Raw genomic sequence first — 22,623 nt, forward strand, 5'->3', positions numbered from 1 at the left:
AAGGAGTCTTGGCCTAACAGCAATGGAGAGTCATAGAAGGTTATAGGCAGTGAGTAAGTGATTGGTTGTCTTTTGCAAAGATCCTCTTGGCTGCAGTGTTGGGAATGAGTTGGAAGAAGGCAGAAGGAAAGCAGGAGTTGGGAGGCTGTGTCTGTGGTGGTGATGGCTCTATACTGCCAGGTGGTATGCCAGTTGGAGAAAGCGGAGGTAGGGACCATATGTTCCACAAAAATCAGAAGCCTTGCAGATAAAGGTCAGTAGTACTGTTTACAGATTGGTATTGACCTAACATTTCTGACCTAGGGAACAGAGAGGGCAGTACTAATGAAGATTCACCAAAGACGTGGGGATTCGCAATGCAGGCCAATGGGATCCAGAAGTGAGAATGCTTCTCGGGCTGACATGAGATGACTGCAGAACAAGACTTTCAATAAATGTTTGTTCAATGAATGAGCGACTGTTTTAGGAACTCCCAGGGAGGTGCTATTTTAAATCTACTAGTATAGAACTGTTTCTGTATTTGAAAAATATTTAGACTCTTATTTTGTGATCAAAAAACAACTTTATGACTTCTTTATGATTATTATCAATCTAGGTCTTTAATTCCCCATCAGACAAAATTTTGATTTTTATCTACATTTTCCATGCCTAATTATTCTTTCTCATCTGTATTCCAATATGCTAAATATTATAATAATAAATCTAGATAATCTTTAGTTGGTCCCATAGTATTCCAATATGCTAAATATTATGATAACAAATCTAGATAATCTTTAGTTGGTTCCTTTCAAGCATATTATGTGTTAATTAACATACAGAATCCAAAAAACCCACTGCTTGCCGTATACTCATCAATAAGAAATATCAAGTTCCTTGGGGGTAGGTTGGGAAAAAAACTTATACCATACACTCAAATCAATTCCATGTGGATTATGAACTTAAATGTAAAAGGCAACACTTAAAAACTTTAAGGAGAATATATAGGACAATATATTTATGACCTCAGGGCAGAAAGAACTTATTAAATAAGATTTTTGTTTAAGCATGAACATAAGAAATGCTTCATGTGACTGCATTAACATTAAAAAATTTCTCTTCAGCGAAAGAGATAATAAAGCAAGAAGTCAGGCAACAAATCAGAAGATACTGCCACACATATAACAAAGAATTAGAATCCAAAATATACATTTTCTTTAATTCCTAAAAATCAATACGAAAAAGACAACTTACCAGGAAAAAAAAAAAAAAAATGGGCAAAAGGCACAGACATTTTGCAGAGGAGAAAGCACAAGAGGCCAAGAACCTCATGAAAAGCCCCTCAATCTCATCGGCATTCAGGGAAATGGAAGCTGAATCATTGTTTTACTCTCTCCAAATTGAAAAAGGTTAAACAATCTGGCTACAAGTTGGCAAGGGTTTGGAGCAATGGGATTGTACATTACCGGTAAATGTATAAATTGATGCAAGCATTTTGGAAACCAATTATACATCATCTAGTCCAATGGTTCTCAACTGAGGGCAATTTTACCCCCAGAGGACATTTGGTTGTCACAACTTGGGGAGGTGCCACTGGTATCTAAAAAGTAGAGACTAGGGATGCTGCTAAACATCCTACAATGCACAGAACAGTCCTCCACAACAAAGAACTGTCCGGCCCCAAGTGTGAACAGCACCGAGGCTGAGAAACTCTGATCTCATCAAGTTGAAAACCTGCAGACTCTTAGATCGGACAGATCTACTCTCAGGAGTATGTCCTGGTTCCACCTTTCCAATATTTTACTGATAAAAATTAAGAAGGGCACTTGTATCAGGGACTAAATCCCAGGCATCTCCCTCAAGAGGCTGATTCCAGAGGTTCAAGTCAGGATCCAGCAATTAGAATCTCTGAACAAGTGCCCTGGTGACTGGTATCACCTGAGAAGTTTGGGTAACTCCATCTTTGAAGGCTCTTGCTCCAGTGCACCAGGAGACTGTCCAGGAACACTTCAGAGTTAAAACACAGGGAAGAATCCAAATGTCCAGCAACAGAGGAACACATAAATTAACAGTGACCTATTCCTACAGTTGAACATTGCCATATTTCATATTTCTCAGGTGCTAGACTCTAAGGTGCATTGTTAATTTATGAACCACTAAGAAAGAAAAGAAGGCGCCCTGGTGGTGCAGCGGTTAAGTGCTCGGCTGCTAACCGAAGGTTGGCAATTTGAACCCACCAGCCACTCGGTGGGAGAAAGATGTGACAGTCTTCTTCTGTAAAGATTACAGCCTTGGAAACCCTATGGGGCAATTCTACTCTGTCCTATAGGGTCACTGTAAGTCAGAATCAACTCGACAGCAATGGGTTTGGGTTTGGGTTTTTTTTTTTAAAGAAGGAAAAAGGGCTGTCCATTAAGCTATGACACAGTGCTTTCTTGTACTTAAAATTTTTACTTCGGTGTTACTTAAAATGCTCTTTTAGATTTATTTAGACATATTTCACCATTTTCATGCCGCTCTATCACCACGCCTTTTGGCATAGGCAATAACTGTTTTGTTTCAATGCCAAGTCATAGTGTAATATTGCCGAAGACCTTTTAAATGGCAATTAAACTGAACTTATGTAAGACCAACAGTGCACATGATACCGTTCAAGTGACAACAATATGAAGAGCTATATCCACGTTCTCTGGACAGCAGCAATGTCAGCTATAGCCTGACTCTGCCAGGCAGACAGCGATGGTGTGGGGATATGAATTGCAATTTACAAGTCAATTTCCAAGATATTAAAATATGTGTGTGGGGGGGGGGAGTGTACCTTAAGAGTTGGTGAAACAGAGCATGTCACTGCATAAAATGACTATAATTATCTGCATAGACATGAACAAATCTCAAAAACAGAATAACAACAAACTATTCAGTGAAAAAAGCTGCACGATCCATAAAGTATGGCTCCATTTGATGAAGTTCAAAAACATGCAAAACTATACACACGTGAGATAGCCCACAGAGAAAAGCAAGACATAATAAAACAAAATTCAGGATGATGTTGTCTGTGGGGAGAGGAAGGAAATGCTATCAGGAGATGCAAACGAAGGGCTTCCAGGAGTTTGTGATGTCCTGTTTTTCAAGTTCAAGTTCAGTGGTGAGTACACAGGGATTCATTTCATCAGGGGCACTAACCAGCCCGAGGCCCAAAATTTAAGGGAGCATCCAAGAACTCAGTCAGTGGAGAAAACCCTGAAACTATGGCCCCGGATGCTCTGTGAACCCAGAGCTGAAACCATTCGCAGAGCCCACTGTTCAGACAGAGATTAGACAGGACTATAAAACAAAAACTAATATGCCCAAGGAGTGTACTTCTTAGTTCAGTCAGACTCTTGAGACCAAATGGGCAGCTCCTGTCCGGAGGCAGGATGAGAAGGCAGGAAGCAACAGGAGCTGGCTGGAGGGACGTGGGAAACCTGGGGTGGGAAAGGGGAGTGCACTGTCACATAGTGGGGATTGCAACTAATGTCACAAAACAATATGCACATACATTTTTTATGAGAAATTAACATGAGCTGTAAACATTCACCTAAAGCACAATAAAAAAAAAACCCAGTCAACACAATGAAAATAATGCAATATTTTTAAAAACAAAAATTAACACAAAAAAATCCATGATGACCAAAATATCAAACTTTTATTAAAAAAGAAAAAAAAAGACAGGTTTCATCCTGTCCGTATATGACACTCGCCACTCTGTAATCCTGGCTCCAGTTGGAGTAAAACTTTATTTGCAAAAAAACAGGTGACTGGCCCAAAGGTTATAATCTGCCCACTTGATTTTTTAAATATATTACACTGAAATGTTTTCATCTCAATACTTGAGTTTTTTGGCATCCCCTTAAATTTTACACCCAACATGAATCCCTCACTTGCCTCACCCTAGTCCTGCGACTGTATTGTGTTATTCTTTTAAGTGTACACAGAATAGAAACATATACAACATACACACACATATGTATGTGTGTGTGTGTGTACATATATGGAACCTTGGTGGCACAGTGGTTAAAGAGCCTGGTTGCTAACTAAAGGGTCGGCAGTTCGAATCCACCAGTCGTTCCATGGAAACCCTATAGGGCAGTTCTACTCTGACCTATAGGGTCACTATGAGTTGGAATTGACTTGATGGCAACAGATATACACATGCTATGAATGCTATGAGTCAGAATTGACTCGACAGCAATGGGTTTTATAAGTATACATATATACCCAAAAAACCACGTATATAAAAATACTGTTTTTTATTTGTAAGATTTTTTAAAAATATTTTACAGAAAAGGAAAACCAGTGAGAAGAACAACCAAAACAGCATTGAGGGGGGAAGCAGGCATACGCCCTGGTGGGTAGCCAGCTGAGGGGTGGAAGGAACATGCTATTCAGTCTTATCAGTCGTTACCAGTAAAATCAAGGGACGTTTCCTAGCAAAAACCCCAAACAGATGGGTGGGGGCCTTTATTCCAATCTCTACCGGCCTGGCCCAGGAACTTTCTTGGACAGCTCCACCCAAGGACGCAACACTCTTTAGTTTATAGGCCACTTTGCAATCCATTCTTGAGTTTAATCTTTATCATATGTGCCTGTGGGGGAGGAAGAATCCACACTTTCTAAATGGGGAAACCAAGTCTCAGAGAGGTTGACTAGCCTGCCCAACACTGCACAGTGAGAAAAGGCAGAGACTTAGTCTTGGGGGTTTCGAATCCGTTCAATACTCAGCCCAACCTATGCAACTGACTGGTGTCCCTTCTGAACCAAGAAACACCTCACCTAGTTTACCATGAAACCAGACAAAAGGAAGTAAAGGGGGTTTCTGAGGAAGCTTATTTAATTGGATAAATAAATGTTTCAACCCAAAGAGCCATAGTGTTGCAAGCAGTATTGATGGATGAGGCTGAGGTTGAGCGGCACAGCTGTGTCTAATTGGCTCCCTCCCACCCCTCTTCTGCCAAGAGCCCTTGGTGGGCTGCCTGTCCAGACTCCCCTCCACAGCAAATGGCCGTCCAGAGAGCTAGTGGGGCATTTCGGGAAGCAGCATTTAACTCTTTATGGTCACTAGGGGGCCATCTGCCAGTTGATCACTTGAACGTATTGATCGATGAGCAATTTCACAGCTGAGAAGAGCTCATGTCATTTTCCCAAAAAGCACCCAGCTTCCTCCCAAACCTATTATACAGTCACTGAGAGACTGAGTCATTAGTATCGTCCTCGCATAATTCAGGGCTGCAGACGTACCCTCTACAGACACGGCCTTCAGGGCAGCAGAAGTTGCCTTGAAGGGAAGTGTAGAAAAAGGCACAGGCGGGCAGTCCTGAGCCCGAGGCTTGAAAGCCACCCTTGGGTACTGGGATTAAACCCCAGATACGAGCTAGGCCCTGTGGCTCTGGGTTCCACTCCTTTTTCCAGTCTCACCTCCATTCCTCTCTTCCCTGCTGCCCAGACAGACCTCCTGTTTCTGGAACCTGCCAAACTCTTTCAGCGCAGGCTGCTCCTTCTGCCTTAAACGCCCTTCCATCCCCCTCCATATCTGGCTAACCTTATTTCTCCTTCAAATATCAGTGTAAACAGTAAGCAGGAGACTCACAGGGCAACGATGGCCCCACCACCACCCACCCACAGCTGTTGAGTCAATTCCGACTCACAGCAACCCTGTAGGACAGAGTAGAACTACCCCATACGGTTTCCAAGGCTGTAAATCCTTACGGAAGCAGACTGCCACATTGTTCTTCCACGGAGCGGCCGGTGGGTTTGAGCCGCTGACCTCTTGGTTCACAGCCAAGGACTTTAACCACTGTACCACCAGTACATGTAAATCATGGTCCCAGTACATGTAAATCACATGGGAATGCATCATGGTCCAGGGCCTGCCTTCTATTTCTTTCTAGGGTTTGAGACAAGAAGAGAATGTTCACAGCACCAACGCTGAAGTAGCAGGTGTTTGGAAAACCCTACGAGACCTCTGCTTCCCCTCCCTTGGACCAAAAAAATCCACTATCGTCAAGTTGATTTCGACTCGCAGTGACCCTATTGGACAGGGTAGAACTGCCCTACAGGGTGGATTCAAACTGCTGACCTTTTGGTTAGCAGCTGTAGCTCTTGACCACTACGCCACTAGGGAGCTTCTGAAAATGCCCAGTACTCCGGCTGGATCAGTGGTTCCTGACCTTGGCCAAACACTGGAATCACTCATGAAGCTTTGAAAAGTACCAATGCCTGGGCTCCACCCTCCAGGAGAACTGGTGTCACTGGACTGGGGTGCAGCCTGGCCATCAGCATTTTTAAAGCTCCCAGGTGATTCGAATGTGCAACCAAGGCTGGGAACCACCAAGCAAGAAGGTTCCTTCCTGCTTCATCACCTGCTGAGAGCCAATAATGAAGGACTTCCTGAAACCCTTACTTGAGGGATCTCAAGTACACAGAAAGGGAGACACTCATCAAATAGGTTCATGCTCCCCCACTTGTCTGTCAGTTTGTCATACTGTGGGGGCTTGTGTGTTGCTGTGATGCCGGAAGCATCACATATGCATGAGAAAGCTGGACAATGAATAAGGAAGACTGAAGAAGAGTTGACGCCTTTGAATTGTGGTGTTGGCGAAGAATATTGAATATACCGTGGACTGCCAAAAGAATGAACAAATCTGTGTTGGAAGAAGTGCGACCAGAATGCTCCTTAGAGGCAAGAATGGCGAAACTGCATCTTACATACTTTGGACGTGTTGTCAGGAGGGATCAGTCCCTGGAGAAGGACACCACGCTTGGCAGAGTACAAGGTCAGCGGAAAAGAGGAAGACCCTCAACAAGGTGGACTGACACAGTGGCTGCAACAATGAGCTCAAGCATAACAACGATTGTTAAGGATGGCGCAGGACCGGGCAGTGTTTCGTTCTGTTGTGCGTAGGGTCGCTATGAGTCGGAACCGACTTGATGGCACCTAACAACAACCACAACAACACCCTGAGCCTCCTGAATCAGCCTCTGGAGGGACATGCCTGAGGTTTAGTCCCTAATACAAGTGCCCTTCTTAACTTTTATCAGGAAAGTGTCGAAAAAACCGATTCAGGAGATACTCCCGAGAGTAGATCTCCCAGACGTAAGAGTCCGTGTGTCTTCAACTTGATGAGATCAGATTTTCTCCACCTCGGTACTACTGACCTTTGCGGTTGGACAAGTCTTTGTTGTGGGGGACTGTCCTGTGGGGGACTGTCCTGTGGGGGACTGTATATCTGAATGGTTTCTAGTTGTCAAATGGTGACCTTACACCACAAGGATCAACAGTCCTAGGAGGCTGGTGGGTATCACTGACGTGCCCATGTATCAGATAAAGAAACCAGGGCTTTGAAATGCTGAGTAAGCTAACAAGGATCAGGAAGCCTCGGGGAGCAGCACTGGAGGAGAGCCCAGACCTCCAAACCTCTAAATGGTTTCTAACTAACTAGACTGCAAGTTCTCTGAGGTCAGGGCTGTAGCATACATTTCTTTGTCTCCTCCATGATCCCCAGTATCATACTTTACATGTTAGGAATTCAATCAATATTAATTGCTCCATTCAAGTACTGGGCAGAGGGGCAGGGGGTGGTGATGTCCAGCAGAAATCAATGACAATCAAAGCTGGCCTAAGCCCAAACAGTAGAATAATACTGACAACCTTAACACTTGGGTAGCCCTTCCTGTGAGTGTGCCCATGACGCTCAAGCATCCTTTCATTTCATCCTCTTCACCACTCTACAAGGAAGGGATACTGTGCCCATTATAGAGATAAGGAAAACAGAGACTCAGAGATTTTAGGTAACAAATGGCAGAGATAAGACTGCAAAAGCCAGCTTGCCCAATTCTAAACTCTGCACCTTAATCAGGATGCTATGGGTTCACCTTCGGTGTGGGGCTGAGTTTAAACCTGGCATGATGGGGTCATCTTCCCTTGCAGGCTGTGTCCTTCTAGGAACCCCCAAGGGCAGTCAGAGGATGGGGACAGTAAGGAGACTCCTTGCTAGGGATTACTGAGAAACATAGCCCAAAGGAGACACTTGGAGAATTGAAACGGTTTTCTGTACGTTGGAGACCTGGCCCCGCTAATTTGAATCATGAACGAATTTGGCCCAGGAAATGGCTCTCAAAGCCCTTGAGGAAAGGCACCCACATTATTCATCTCTATCCTAATGGATGGGGGAAACTCTGGTGGTGTAGTGGTTAAGTGCTACAGGTGCTAACGAAAGGGTCGGCAGTTCAAATCCGCCAGGTGCTCCTTGGAAACTATATGGGGCAGTTCTACTCTGTCCTATAGGGTCGCTATGAGTCGGAATCGACTTGACAGCACTGGGTTTACCCTAATGGACACTGGTTGCCAACCTCCCCAGGATTCATTCTCCCTTCTTTAGGCAAAGTCCCAATTTCTCAGCCCAGAGGTAAGCAGCACGACCTTGGGCTAAGTCAGCATGCCGCCCAGTTCCCTGGCCCCAGTGATTGGTTTAGAGGTGGACATATAACCTAAGCTTGGTCCAGCCAGGGATTTGCCCTCTGGGAATATCAGTTCCCTCATCTGTGGAATGCGGATGTGGGAGCATAGATAAGGAATAGGAGAGCCTGGGGTAAATGGTATGGTTCTGTAACAGCGTTACTTCATGATATAAAATCAGTTGAAGTCCAAGAAATCCTCACCTCAGGGATTATGGGGACAAAGGCAGTCACAATCAAACCCAGGTGCTGATGAGAGGGAACAGCGCTGCCCACGCTGACAGTGTGCACCATGACCAAGGATCAGGACTCACTCTGAGAGGCACGAATGACCCCCTCGGCTCCGAACACCAACCACTTACCAACCAATTTTTACTGCCACAGATCCTGGTGGGAGCAATCATAACAAAAGGTCGGAGGTTTTCTATTGCATGCTGAGCCCCAACTGTTTGTACTAAGGTAGGAACTGCAAAAGGTGCAGGCAGACAAGAGACAGGAAAGCTGATTAAAAAAAAAAAATCCGGAAGTGACAGGGCGTAGAACACACCCACTCACCCATGCCCATGTACACCTCACAGCCACACATCTGACCACCCTCCATACACGCAACACATGTCACCTTTTAAAGGAAGGCACTCTTGCCTTCCTTGGTAGTTCCATAAACTCTCTGATGAGCCCTTTAAATAAATAGCTGCAGAGGCTACTGTTTGGCAGCCACCTTGGTATAATGGAAAGAGCCACTGGTTGGTCATGAGCAGACCTGAGTTGCAGCCTGGCAACCTTTAGCAGGTCCCTTCCACTGTCTGGTCTCAGCATCCCCTTCTACAGACTGAGGGTTTGGACTCAGTGATTTCTAAGACCCCTTCCAGCTCTGACATCCATGATTACAGAACAGAGGTTAAAAGTTGGGAGCCCCAGGATTAAACACAACCCACAAACCTGTGAGGTCTATTTAATACTGGCTCACGCCATGTTACAAGATTCATCATTGGTGGCTAATATTTTTAAATTGGGATATTTCATCTAAAAGTCAGGATCTCTGACTTCTTAAAATTCCAAAGGTCTGCTTCTGTTGGCCCTGGACAGGAACCATTTCCCAAAGCCAACTCTTTAGACAGGGATTGGACTGGACAATAGGTTGGACAGGGATGCTGGTGAGGAGTGAGCTTCTTGGATCAGGTTGTCCTCTCCTCCCTGGAGGGGAGATGAGAGGGTAGAGGGGGTTAGAAGTTGGCAAAATGGACACGAAAAGAGAGAATAGAGGGAGGGAGTGGGCTGTCTCATTATGGGGAGAGCAATTGGGAGTATGTAGCAAGGTGTATATAAGTTTTTGTGTGAGAGACTGACTTGATTTGTAAACTTTCACTTAAAGCACAATAAAATTTTTTTTTAAAATTCCAAAGATCTGGCAGCTCCAGGCCTACCTTCCCATGTGGTCACCCCTCTGGAGCTGGCTGGCAGCTGCCCCTTTGGATGGGTGCCCCCCTCCTAGTTCTACACAGTCCTGACGTCTCTATTTGCTTCCTCAAACCATCAGCTCACTCATTTACGTTAATTCTTAGGACCCTACAGGCACCTGAGAATCCAACCTATTTGAGATGGTATATAAGGTAAAAAAAAAAAAAAAAAATTTTTTTTTTTTTTTTTTTTATAAGGTAACATTGGAAGAAAGAGAGACAGAGAAATTTACTTCAAGGAATTGACTCATGCAATTGTCGGGGGCTGGCAAGTCCTAAGTCCATAGGTTAGGAAGCAAGAAGAATGAAGAATAAGAGAATCCTGACAAAATGTCTATTTATGGTCTGGAGGCAAAACACACTCTAGGGAAACTCTTTTTACTCTTAAGATCTTCAACTGATTGGGTGAGGCCCACCCACATTATGGAGGGTAATCTGCTTTACTTGAGGCCAACTGAGTTAATCACACAGAATTACTTTATAGCAGCAACTAGACTAGTGTTTGACCAAAAAACTGGGCACCACAGCTTTGCCAAGTTGACACATAAAATTAACTATCACAGCAGTCATGGATTATAACTCTTGAATAAAATGAGTCCAAACTGATAATAAATAGATAAGTAAATAAACTAAGAGAAAAGAAAATCAATACAAGGCTGACTAATACATATAGAAGCAATGATGGAGTTAAAAAAATCATCGTTTGGTTACCATCTTAAAATAATTAATTCAACCAAAGACTCGTCAAACCAAAACTATTGCCATCAAGTTGATTCCAACTCGTAGTGACCCTACAGGACACAGTAGAACTGCCCCACAGGGTGTCGAAGGAGCAGCTGGTGGATTTGAACTGCTGACCTTTTGATTAGCAGCCAAGTTCTTAACCACTGCGCCACCACGGCTCCAAAGACTCATCAGTGGATGCTACATCATGGCAGGGTTGGGGGAGAATTTGATGAAGAAAGAGATATTTACATCATCTCAAAGAATCTCTCCCAAAGATACTAATTACAAAAAAACTGTTATGGGAATATAGTTAACATACTGTTGTCCAGAGGAACGGCACAACACCTTAATTAAGCAAGTGCTCAAAACTAACATCATCAAGGGCCAAATGACACAATGTGCCTCCAGATGTGACGCACTGAGAAGGACAAACACCATTTCTGTAGACGTCCTCCCAAAGCTGCAGAACCTGAATCTAACCACAAGGAAACATCAGACAAACCCAGATCGAGGGACGGTCTATAAAAGGGTCAAACTCACAAATGACAAAGAAAGGGAGAAAAGCCATTCTACATGGAAGGGGGCTAAAGAACCAGGACAACTCAATGGAGAGCGTAGTCTTCCGTTGGATTCTGCCCCTGGGCGGGGGGTTGGGGGAGTAAGGAGGGGGCAGGATGCCACTCAGCACACTATTGGGACAACTGACTAAATCAGAAAGTGATTAGATAAAAGTATTGATTCCATGTTAAATCTACTGATTTTGGTAACTGTGCCGTGGTTATGTAAGATAAAATGCAACTTTTTTTTAGTCCCAAATGGGTCACAAAAATAAAAGAGGCCGAGACAGAGGCGGAGGAAACACAGGGAGGAAACGCAGGGAAATGGTGCATATGCAGAAATTGTGGAATGGGTGCATGTTCTCCTGTGTATATTTTCACGCGCGCGCACACACACACACACACACAAAACAACCTGGTGAATCTGACTAAAAAGGGGATACAGGCATTCCTCGTAGTATTCCTCCAACTTCTCTGTGGGTTTAGAATTATTTCAAAACAGAAAGTTGAAGAAAACGGTTGCAAAAACCAGTGATTCTGAAATGTCAGCCTGCAGAATCCCCGGAGGGCTTATGAAAACCCAGATCACTGGGCCATCCTCCAGAGCTTCTGATTCCGTAGGACTGGGGTGGGCGTGAGAATCTGTAAGTCTAATAAGGTCCTAGGTGATGTTGCTGTGGTCGGTGCAGCTCACACACTGTGAACCCCTGGTTTAGGCCACGATGAGTTAGAATCAACTTGTCGGCAGTGGGTTTGGGTTGGAATTGCAGGGGCAACCTCCAAAAGAACCAGATACACAAAGAGTTAAAAGCTGCTGCCTTTGGGAAGTAGGGCAGGGGTGAGATGGTGCCAGGGACCAGTGTTTTTAATTATGAACCTTTCTGTGTCCTGTTATTTGTTTGCCAAGTGTATCTTTATAATGCCTGCAAAGCACCTAGATGCAGGCCTGCCTGACAAGTGGTCAGTGAATGTCGGGGACCTGTGGGGACCTGTAGGGACCTGAGCTACTAAGGGCTGCAAACATGTCAGGCGGACATCTCCTGTGTCTGCTGGAGAGGGGTGCGGAATGATACCAGCACCAACATCAGCACTTCATTCTTGGGGAGAATAGTCCTTTAAAAAAAAAAAAAAAGACCCTAAATGGTATATGAGGAGCCCTGGTGGCTCAATGGTTAAGCACTCAACTGCTAACTGAAACGTCAGCAGTTCGAACTCAACAGAGGCTCTGTGGGAGAAAAGACCTGGTGATCTGCTTCCATTAAGATTACAGCCTAGGAAACCCTATGGGGCAGTTCTATTCTGTCACACAGGGTCGCTGTCAGTTGGAATGGACTGGATGGCACACGAGAACAACTATATATATGTTTTCCCCTTGGAATTGCTACCACTGAGTTGGGTCAGACACGAACGTCACAAAATCTCTCCTGATTCTGAGAGGAGATGGTGGTTCAGGCAGCAAACTTCTCTCAAGTTCTCTTCTCCATCTTTCGGGGAGTAATGAACCTTGGCCTCAAGCCTCATTAAACCCCATTATATAATCACCCCCATCCTGGAGTCTCTTTATAGCCCTTCCGGTGGCTGGTTTCTTGGGAGTACTAAGTTCAGCTTCATCAGTTTTTATTGCTACCTGCTGCCTCCCCCGACAAATCAGGCTTCTGACTCAGCCACAAGGTATGCACGAGGCCGAGCTCTCAGGCGAGGGTCAAGGGTCTCTCGCCTGTCTCCAAGAGACAGAACAGGAGGTGCCTGGACAAGAGATGGGGAGAGGGCATGCCGTCTTTCAACACACCACAGAGTGGGAAGAACTGTATTCCACAAGACCAGGGCCCCATAGGCAACTCCAGCTGGTGCCATCAGGACCAAGACGGGGAGGTTCTGGAACTATCCGTCACTTATTCCCCTCGGTAACTGCTGTCCTGAAGTGCTCGACCCCCACAGGCAGCTAATAATAACACCCAAGGAGCTGCAGGTGGTAAAACTATCCTGTCACTCCTCACCTTCTACCCATGGTATCCAGTCAAGTGACAATGCAGGAGCTGGCTGCAGCTCATTCCTTCAGCAGCTGCCTGGTGCCCCCAGGAAATGCTACCACCTGGGACTATGACTCCCTCAATTAGCAACGACAGAGTCCGGGCGGGGTAGCAACTGGTTAGCCAGCAAGGGTGCTGTTCCCTGAGTGGGTACAGCCGGCTGACTAGTGAGAAGCATCCTTGGAGCCACCATATCACCCACCACACAATCCCCTAACTAGGCAAGCACATAGGGGAAGAAACTCGAGCAACTTAAGTTCCTTTCTCAATGAACTTGTTTCAATGAAAACGGCATTGTGATTTCATACCAAAACACTGTGAACAGGTAGATTTGGAATGAAGGCAAACTCCATCTTAGGCCAGTTACTTAAACTCTCTAAGCCCCAGTTTCCTCATCTGGAAAACGGGGATAATAGCAGAGTTAATGTACAGTTAATGTACTCGGCTACTGGTTGAACGTTCAGGTTCACCCAGAGGCACCTCAGAAGAAAGGCCTGGCAATCTACCTCTGAAAAGTCAGCCATCAAAAACCCTATGAAGTATGAAGCCGAGTTCTACTCTGACACACACGGGGCTGCCGTAAGTTGGGGTTGACTCAATGACAACTGTTTTTTTTTTTTTTTTTTTCAGTAGTATCTAACTTACACAGTATTGCAAAGCTTATATAAAATAATAAAAGTAAATTGCTTTGTACAATGCCTGGAACATTGTCAGCATATAATAAATGCCAGTTTTTTACCATCCTTTTGTAAATAAGTGCAAATTATTATCATCATTGTTATAAGCTATTCCATCACGTAACATACAACAACAGCTCCCCAAAGTTACCGTTTACCGAGACTTGGTGCTCCAAGCACGGCCCCTGTGCTGGAAGCTTTCAGGCGTTCCTCCTTTAGTCCTCACTACAGCCTGGCCAGGCAGAAAACAGACTTGGGACGTTAAGTGATTTGTCCAATGACATAGCTATGTCAGCAACCGCTTAGTTGCTATAAACCTGAAATCACTTCCACCAGCCGGTAATGAATGATGATGAATACTCCTTCCATCTAGGTGACATGTTTTTCATCCTGAAGAACTGTTTTTATCAGGGACTTAGAAGCAGCCAGACTGAGGTCAGCTGGGGTCAGAGACAGACTCACAGCTTGTCGGGCCTGGGTGGGGCAGGGAGCAACATACCGTACTCAAAGCAATGCGGAGTAAATACAGCAAAGAGAGAGAAATGAGTCTGCTGTTCTCTTTTTTTCTGGGAAGCAGGTTCATTAACGCATGGAATGGAGGTGCTGACATCTTCCATTCGGAAGAAAAGAGTCTGATATCTTGGTTTTTGTCCATAACCAAGTGAGGCTCTGAACTCAAGGGCTGGCTAAGATTTGGAGCCAGGTTTCTCTGTAAGATGAGGATCCAGCCACTCTCCTCCCTCTGCTTCCTCCTCGCCTCCAGCCCAGGGAAGCAGGGCAAGCCCCAGGGAGGTGGAGTGCTTCTCGCAACCTATGCGAGGTGGCTGGGCACCCTGAGATTCCCAGGCTCGGCCACTCTACTCTGCCTGATGCTGCCTCCAAGTATTACTGTGGGAGGCTGACAAGATGGCGTATCACCACCCATCTCAGTGAGGGGAGAGCCAGAGCTGACAGTGACAAATGGGCAGACAGAGTGAGCCTGGCAGGAAGGCTGCCCGAGGGGCTCCCTTGCCTGGGTCAGCACAAGAAAGGCCAGCACTGAGGTCCAAAGGCAGGAAGTCCTCTTCTGAAACTCACAGTGGCAGAGGAATGGGACAAGCAAGGAGGAACCAGGACCTGGCAGCTGTGTCCCCCCAACAACCTACCCAGGGTCTCCAAAAGCAGCCTTCTGAGTGAGTCAAAAGATTTGCCCAAGGAAAGCTCAGTGGGTAATCTTTAGAATCACAGAGATTCTAAGCTCTGGGAAGGACCCTCAGAGAATCTAAGTTTCCAATTGTAAATTGGGGAAACTGAGGCACGGACCAAGGAAAGGAGCTTGCAGCACCAAAGAAATAGAATGCAGGCTAGAAATGAATCTGTCACACGGGCGAGAGCATTGCCATTTCTGAGTCTCAGTTTCTTGATCTGTAAAATGGGGATAATGCCTGCCTCACACAATGTAGTGGGGTTAACTGTGACAATGCAGCTGGTGTACCAGGCAGAGACCAAGGTTGGACAGGCAACTGGTGGTAGCACTGAGATCCCAACAGAGAGCTTTTCCTTCCCTGATCTGGGGCCTGTCTACCACGTCACACTGCCTCTATTTCTTTTATTTGTTAGAATCAAAGAAAGTAGGGACTGGTCCATGGGGTTTCAGATACTTGGGTTACATACTTATTCTCCTACTGACTCTCAAATGCTGTCATTTTCATTTCTGGGGGATCAGAGGGCAACCCCTTTGCATATAAGGATCAGGACCATCCAAAGGGGCAATTGTGCTTCTGGGGCCTCTTGGCACCGGCATCGCTTTTAATTCAGAATCCACACAAAACTCTTTGGCAGGGGCTCAAATGTGCAAATCTGTGTTGTTTTTTTTTTTTTTTTTTTTTTTAACACAGGCTAAAGATGTTTCTAGTTTGGCCAAGACGAAAGTACACAGCAGTGGTCAAACACTCAGGGGTGGCCATGCTGATGTTCACTCATGAAACGGTGATGCCTGAGGACAAATGGCTGCTGGAGGCAGCTAGCTGGCACAGTGCCAATGTAAATTCCAAGCACTCTTGGGTCCTTGTGGTGGTGGGTGAACGCAGCAGCCCCAAAATTAATCACGGTGCCAGAGGATGTAGATGCTACTAGGGAAAAGGAGCTAATAAACATTATAATCAACATCATAATGCCATGCCCTCTGATCTCCAGGAAAAGGAAGAGACAGCATTTGAATCTCAGTGGTAGAATGAGAGTGTAACCCAAATAAGAGCTGACACCCCACAGACCAGTCTCATTTCCTTTGATCCTAACAAATAACAGAAATTGAAGGCAGTTTGATGTGGTGGGAAAAGTTCCAAGTCAGGAAAGGAGAAAAGCTACCTTTTATTAAGCACTTGCTGTGTGCCAGGCGCTGTGCACAGGACTTGACATGAATGAGCTCGTCTAATCCTCACAATCACCCTATGAGGTGGGTCTATGGTTATCCTCTTTTTACACATGAGGACACTGGGGCTCCAAAAGGCTCTTGACTTGCTCAAGGTCAGGCACACTGCTCAGAGGTAGCACAGCTGGGATTTAAGACCGGGTGTCTGCCTCCAAGGCCTGCGTTCCCAGCCATGACATCTGCCTCACCCTGCTGCCATTACACATTGGCTATGTCATCAAACCTTTTCCTCATCCATGCTCATCAAGCCACTCTCTGATACCATGCAGGTCCGACTGCATGGAACATATCTGGCCCGTCTGACAGTGATTTCTCTTGACAAATTAATAAATTGGCTTTCTGGTGTTGACATGTCTGTCTCGGGTGCTATTTTAGCTTGCTTGGTTTGCGGCCTGCACAACCTGGCCACGGAGACAAGCCAGTCTCTGGACCTTCTCCTAACTGACATCCACATGGGTCTGTTCTGGTCCCAGGCCCTCCACGGATCCCTACAGAAGATGCATGATATACATTGTGGACTCTAAGCCAAGTTCAGCATTCCACCCCAGCCTAAACATCCAACTTTGTTAAGGCAGAACTCCGAACCCAACAGCCTGGACACATATGCTGGATGTTACATGTGCATTCTTCCAAGGAGAGAGTTAATAGATTTGATCAAATTCTCAAAGTGTCCATGACCTTCCCTAAAAAAATTTTTAAAAGTTAAAAACCCTTATCTAAAGAATAAAACCTCACATTTAGAGAAAGGTGTCCTGCTGGGTGTTTGAGGTATCATAGTTATCAAATCACATATGATGGTTAAGCTTATATACTGAGGAGTCAGAAAGAGATGGATTCCAATCTCCGATCAGCTCTTCGGTAGTTGTGTGACTTTGGGCAAGTTCCTTAACATCTCCGAGTCTCGGTTTCCTCAACTGTACAGTGGGAATAATCCATCTTCACAATTGATTGTTGCAAGAACTAAATGAGATCATCAATGCCGGTGATTAGTCTATACCACTAGCTGCCTCCAAGGAGCCCTGGTGGTGCAATGGTTAAGTGTTCATCTGTTAACCAAAAGGTTAGCAGTTCAAACCCACCCAGTGGCTCCACGGAGAAAGAGCTGGCAAAATGTTTCCATAAAGATTATAGCCAAAAAAATCCTATGCGGCAGTTCTACTCTGTCACAAGGGGTTGCCGTGAGTTGGAACCCATCTGATGACACCCAACAAAAACGACCAGTTGCTGCCAAGTTGATTCTGGTTCATGGCAATCCCATGTCTGTCATCACAGAATTGTGCTCTGCAGCATTTTTAATGGCTGAGTTTTTAGAAGTAGATTGCCAGGACTTTCTTCCGAGGTACATCTGAGTGGACTCAAACCTCCAATCTTTCGGTTAGCAGCCAAGTGTATTAACTGTTTGCCCTACCCAGGACTCCTAGTATATACTAAAAAAAAAAAAACTAGTACTCAGTAAATGTTACTTGTCATTTATCAAACCAGCAACACAGCATGGACAGCATGTGGGTGTACTGAAGGCCAGGATCATTTCCTCCTCACTCCAGCATGCCCTCCTCTTCCTGAGCTCCCAATCAATAAAAGTTGTTGTCTTAGCTGGCCAATTAGTCGGGCTTTTTTCAGGGGGCTCCCCTCTGACCACGTCTGTGCCTGTTCAGCAAAACGGGCCTCAGGGCAGAGAAGATTAAACGCCTTCTGAGACCTCACCCTTCCATCACGAGAAAGTTCCATTTCCGCTCTGGGTAATAATCGCTATGTCTCCAGCAGAAATTCATCAGAGCAAAATGTAAACCACCCCAGGCCTCGCTCGGCCCAGTTTGAACCCAAATGCATCTTGGAGATGTAAAGGTTATACGTGTTGACCTGAGTGGAAAAAAAAATACAAAATTTAATCATCGATGCCTTCTCCACAGTGGCCAAGAAAAATCCTGGTTGTGAGCAGGGTGGCTGAGAAGCAGCAGAGAGAGGGGAGAGAAAAGGCTTATGTTTCCTCTCCCGCCCTGCATGTCTGCTTCCTTCTGCCATCCTGCAACACCTGCAGGAGAAAGAGCAGGAACTTGGCACAAACGACAACAGCCCGTCAACCTCCCAAGCACCAATTACATATGTCCTTTTCAAAAGCACCCAAAGGGGTGTGAGCAGTGCAGAAGGAAGCCACCCAGGCAAAGGACACATGAGCCTGTTCAGTGAGCGTTTCAGGAGCCATGAGAGGAGGAAAAGAGAGGGTGCACCCACCTGGAGAACCAGGTGCCCGCAGAGGGGAGGTGGTGAGGTGCAGTGGCCCCACCCAGTGCAGCCAGCCCCCAGGGTGACTTACTTGCAGAGAAGTTGGCCTCGCTGTGGACGGGAGGGGTGGAGGGCAGGAAAGTTGGGTGTCCCACAAAGAAGGAGCGGAGGGAGCGCTCGGACAGGAGGGGTGAGCGTTGCTGGGAGGGGATGTTCTCACAGCTGCCCACGCTGCTGTGGATCTTGAGGTTCAAGGGTTTGCTCTTCTTCTTGGCTCTGAAGAGGAGAGAGAAAAAGAGGAGACGGAAATATATCTATTTTTTTTGGGGTCCCCCACAAGCAATCCAAGATCCACAGGGAGAAAGTAGAAGGGCCCCACCAGCACTCTGGCGCTGACACAAGCGTGTAGAGAAAAGGGCTGGGCAAGGGGGTGTTTCCCACCATGAAAAAAAAAGAAACGCAAGCAAATACAAGTTATTAGAGAAGCTCTAGAAAGCCAGAGTCAAGTTCAGCTTCTAGCTCCAACCCTCCACTTCTGCTTGTACATACTGAGGTCCAGGGCCCCAAGCCCCCAACCCATGGCCACTGTCCTTTGGCCTCTGGCTGTTTGATGGTGCTGGGAAAGTGAGAAAGCAGATGATCACGTGGTCTTCCAGTGCCCACCTGCACTGTCTAATCAGAAGCTTTGGTCTAGGAATGCTCCCTGATAATGGAGACTGGGAACTGAGACTCCTTCTGTCCCACTTTCCTTTTTCTTTCTCAGGCAAACCCCTTCCATGTTCTGGGTACACAGTCTATTTACTGCTTCTGCATGTGTGTCATATGGCACCTGGACAGTTCCATTTCTGTATCTTTTTCTGACGGGGGCCGAGGTGGGACAGGGTCCCTCTTCTGCAGCACAAAATGGGTGCATGAAGACCATCATCCCTGTGTCGATTGCCGCAGGGAGTGACCCACCGGCCATGCCCAGTATTGAAGATGACCTTGTTCTGTTTCTTCTCTATGTGAGTAAAGCGTTGTTCCACCCAATGCCTGTGTATGAGTCGTGTCTTTCTTGGCAACCTTGGACCCTGGCTCGACAGTTTGATACACACACTGAGCAAGACTGACAGATGAAAACATGGGTTGACCTTCTCAAGTGAACCCAGATCTGTGTCAAGGTGGCATGCACCCTCTATGTGTTTATATTTCCCAAATTCGCTGCCTTCTATCCATACAAAAACATCAAACTTGTTTCTGCAGAAACTAAACCTGCTGACTTTCAAGAGATGTAAGGAGAGAAACCAAGCCTTCAGCAGGTTCCTAGAACCCCTTCTGGAAACCTCCTCGTCAGGGCTTCTGGTGCTAGGTACCTCCTTCAGAGTTCACCCAGGGTCTGTTTGTCCTTGGTCTGATCTCTACCAGATGGTACCTGCCTTAGGGTTGAGGAGGGAAGGGTGCTCCCCAAAGCTGTAGGCTGGATTGGTTGGGATGCTTCAAGGGCCATCTCTCAGCATAAGGGGGAGTAATGCAGAGGGTGAGTAACATACAGAAGGGGTTCTGGGTGCCCCTATCCTTCATCCCTCCTCCTACCATGGCCACATTGCTTGAGGGGGTGGTTTGCATATGATGATTAATGGCATGATTCTGGGGCCAGACTCTCCAGATTCAAGTGCTGACCTTGCCACCCACTGTTGTATGAGGTTGGGTGAGTCAGTTCAACTTCTCCAAGCCTCAGCTCTCTCATCTACAAAACAGTCCTTCTTCATAGGGTTGTAGGGAGGATTAAATGAAATAATCCACATAAATTCCTTAATACAGGGCCCAGCACAAAGTATAAACATGAGTTGCTGTTGTTATTATATAATGGGATTCAATCTGATACTCCTTTATAAGAAAGAGTTTCGCAGCTAAAACAAAGTGGTGAAGTTATGAACAGTCCTATTCTTAGGGACTCTTCAAGACCCAAGAGATTGGATGTGACTGTACACCCTGTGCCTAGCAAAATGACTCACACACAGCAAGGAATGTAAACATTTGTCGAATGATCTTTAAATGGCAAATGGGAAGAGGGCAAAAGAGGAGGCCATCCCTAGACCCCTTAGCTCATATCCTTTGGTCTGGGGTGGCTCTGAAACCATTCAAGGGCAGACAGAAGGTGGCCCTCTGATCTCAACTCCGTGCACCAGCTCTGCCCCTGCCTAGCGGGGTCAGCATTTGCCTTCTGCCTACAGCAGATACACTTGTGGGAAAAACTGGGCAAGAAGGCAAGGGCTCAGCAATCAGCCACAGGCCAACACTGAAATAAAAATACCAGGGTTTTCAGTATGCTCTTGCAATTACTCATTTTTCTTCCAGCCATCTTCCTTGCAAACAAATCATTAGAAGGTGGGATTGTTGACTTTCCAGAAGGATTCCTCACACTGCCAAAAGGCTGAGGAAGACACACCATAGGATGAAGGAATCCAACTTGCTGATTATTAAGCTTTGATTTGAAACTAAGGAAATGCATCTATGAAATTATAAGCATAAAACACAGATATTCATTTTTTTTTTTTAATTTTCAGTTTACCAAACAAAAGGATCAATCAGAGTATGAATAACAATACCAGGAGCAGCATAATACTGCTACTCTAATTGGACTGCTGAGCATATCTCAGGTAGTATATCAAGTGCTTTTTAGGTATTATCTTATTTAAGCGTCCAGTAACCTCACAAGGGAAGTGCCATGATTGTCGTCTCTCTACTATGAGAGGAGCCTTAGTGGTGCAGTGGTTAAAGCGCTCGGCTGCCAACTAGAAGGTCCGTAGTTGGAACCCACCAGCTGCTCCAAGGGAGAGAGATGTGGCAGTCTGCTTCCATAAGGATTACAGCCTTAGAAACCCTATGGGGCAGTTCTACTGTGCCCTATAGAGTTGCTGTGAGTTGGAATTGACTTGACGGCAATGACCTTGTTTTTGTTGTTGTTGTTCTACTGATGAGGATACTGCAGCACTGAGAAGGTAAGGGACTCGCAGGAGGGGTGCCAGCATTTGGACAAAGAGCCCTGGTGGTGCAGTGGTTAAGAGCCTGACTGCTAACCAAAAAAAGGTTGGCAGTTTGAATCCATTAGCCATTCCTTGGAAACCCTATGGGGCAGTTCAGCTCTGTCCTATAAGGTCTCTATGAGTCAGAACTGACTCGATGGCAACAGGTTTGGTGTTTTTTTTTTTAGTATGACTCAAGGGCCCATCTCTCTACCGCCACTTCACAGAAGACACTCCAGCTCAATTTGACTTCAAACCACTGTCCACCCTGATGCCAGCTGTCCTGTGGACCTTGATTCTGCATATGCCCAGGCCAGAGGTACCAGAGTGGCTAAAAACTGAGCCAGAATCTTCACTTTAGCTCCACTCACCTCTTCTCTGGGGCCTTTCTCCAGGATGACCTACCAATCACTCCACATGGTCCTTTCCACTTGTCCTTTTTCTCTCTAACCCTGAGCCCTCTCACTTGGAGTGACTAAAGAGAAGAATACCGTTATAGGGGGAGAAGGAGGGGCAAGGAACCATGGACAGATCTCAAAGGACCAGCAAAACTGCTCTTTACAAAATGTCTCCACTGTCTGTCTCCTTCTGCCTGGCAAACTCCTACACGTACTCCATCACCCAGTTCGTCTTACCATGTCTGTGACACTCTCTCCTACCCTACTGAGCTATTTATCATTTTCTTCACCTTGTTCTCTTAGAACCTGCTTCTCCATCATGTGCTACGTAAGACCTGATCTCCTTATCTTGGCACCCAAGCTCCCTGCCCCTTAATCTGGCCTTGTGAACCCTACGCTTCCCTGCTCCAGCCACATATGCCGTACCGTTTCTCAACCCCAACCCTTTGTTTATGCTGTCCCTGCTGCCTGGAATACCCTCCCCTTCTTTGCCTGGTTAGTGCTTCTCTGTCTTTTATGACTCAGCTCTGGTGTCCTCTCCTCCAGGAAGCCTTCCCTGATACTCTTCTCTCCCTCCCAGCCTGGGCTGGATGTTCTTCCCTGGTTCTCCTAAAATATTCTGTATATATCTATATCTATAAACAAACAAACCCTGTTTCCGTCAAGATGAT

At 45.9% G+C, this 22,623-nt stretch overlaps 1 protein-coding gene across 1 annotated transcript in view; it reads right to left on the reverse strand.

Annotated features, from left to right (window-relative positions):
- KSR2 (kinase suppressor of ras 2) overlaps positions 1-22,623 on the reverse strand; it is a 407,276-nt gene that overhangs the window by 153,068 nt on the left and 231,585 nt on the right. Inside the window, exon 5 of the mRNA XM_023559458.2 lies at positions 18,641-18,825. Coding sequence (XP_023415226.1) covers positions 18,641-18,825 — 185 coding nt within the window. The remainder of the gene's footprint in view (positions 1-18,640; positions 18,826-22,623) is intronic.

The sequence above is a fragment of the Loxodonta africana genome, chromosome 19 (genome assembly GCF_030014295.1).
Source record: "Loxodonta africana isolate mLoxAfr1 chromosome 19, mLoxAfr1.hap2, whole genome shotgun sequence".
NCBI classification, from domain to species: domain Eukaryota; kingdom Metazoa; phylum Chordata; class Mammalia; order Proboscidea; family Elephantidae; genus Loxodonta; species Loxodonta africana.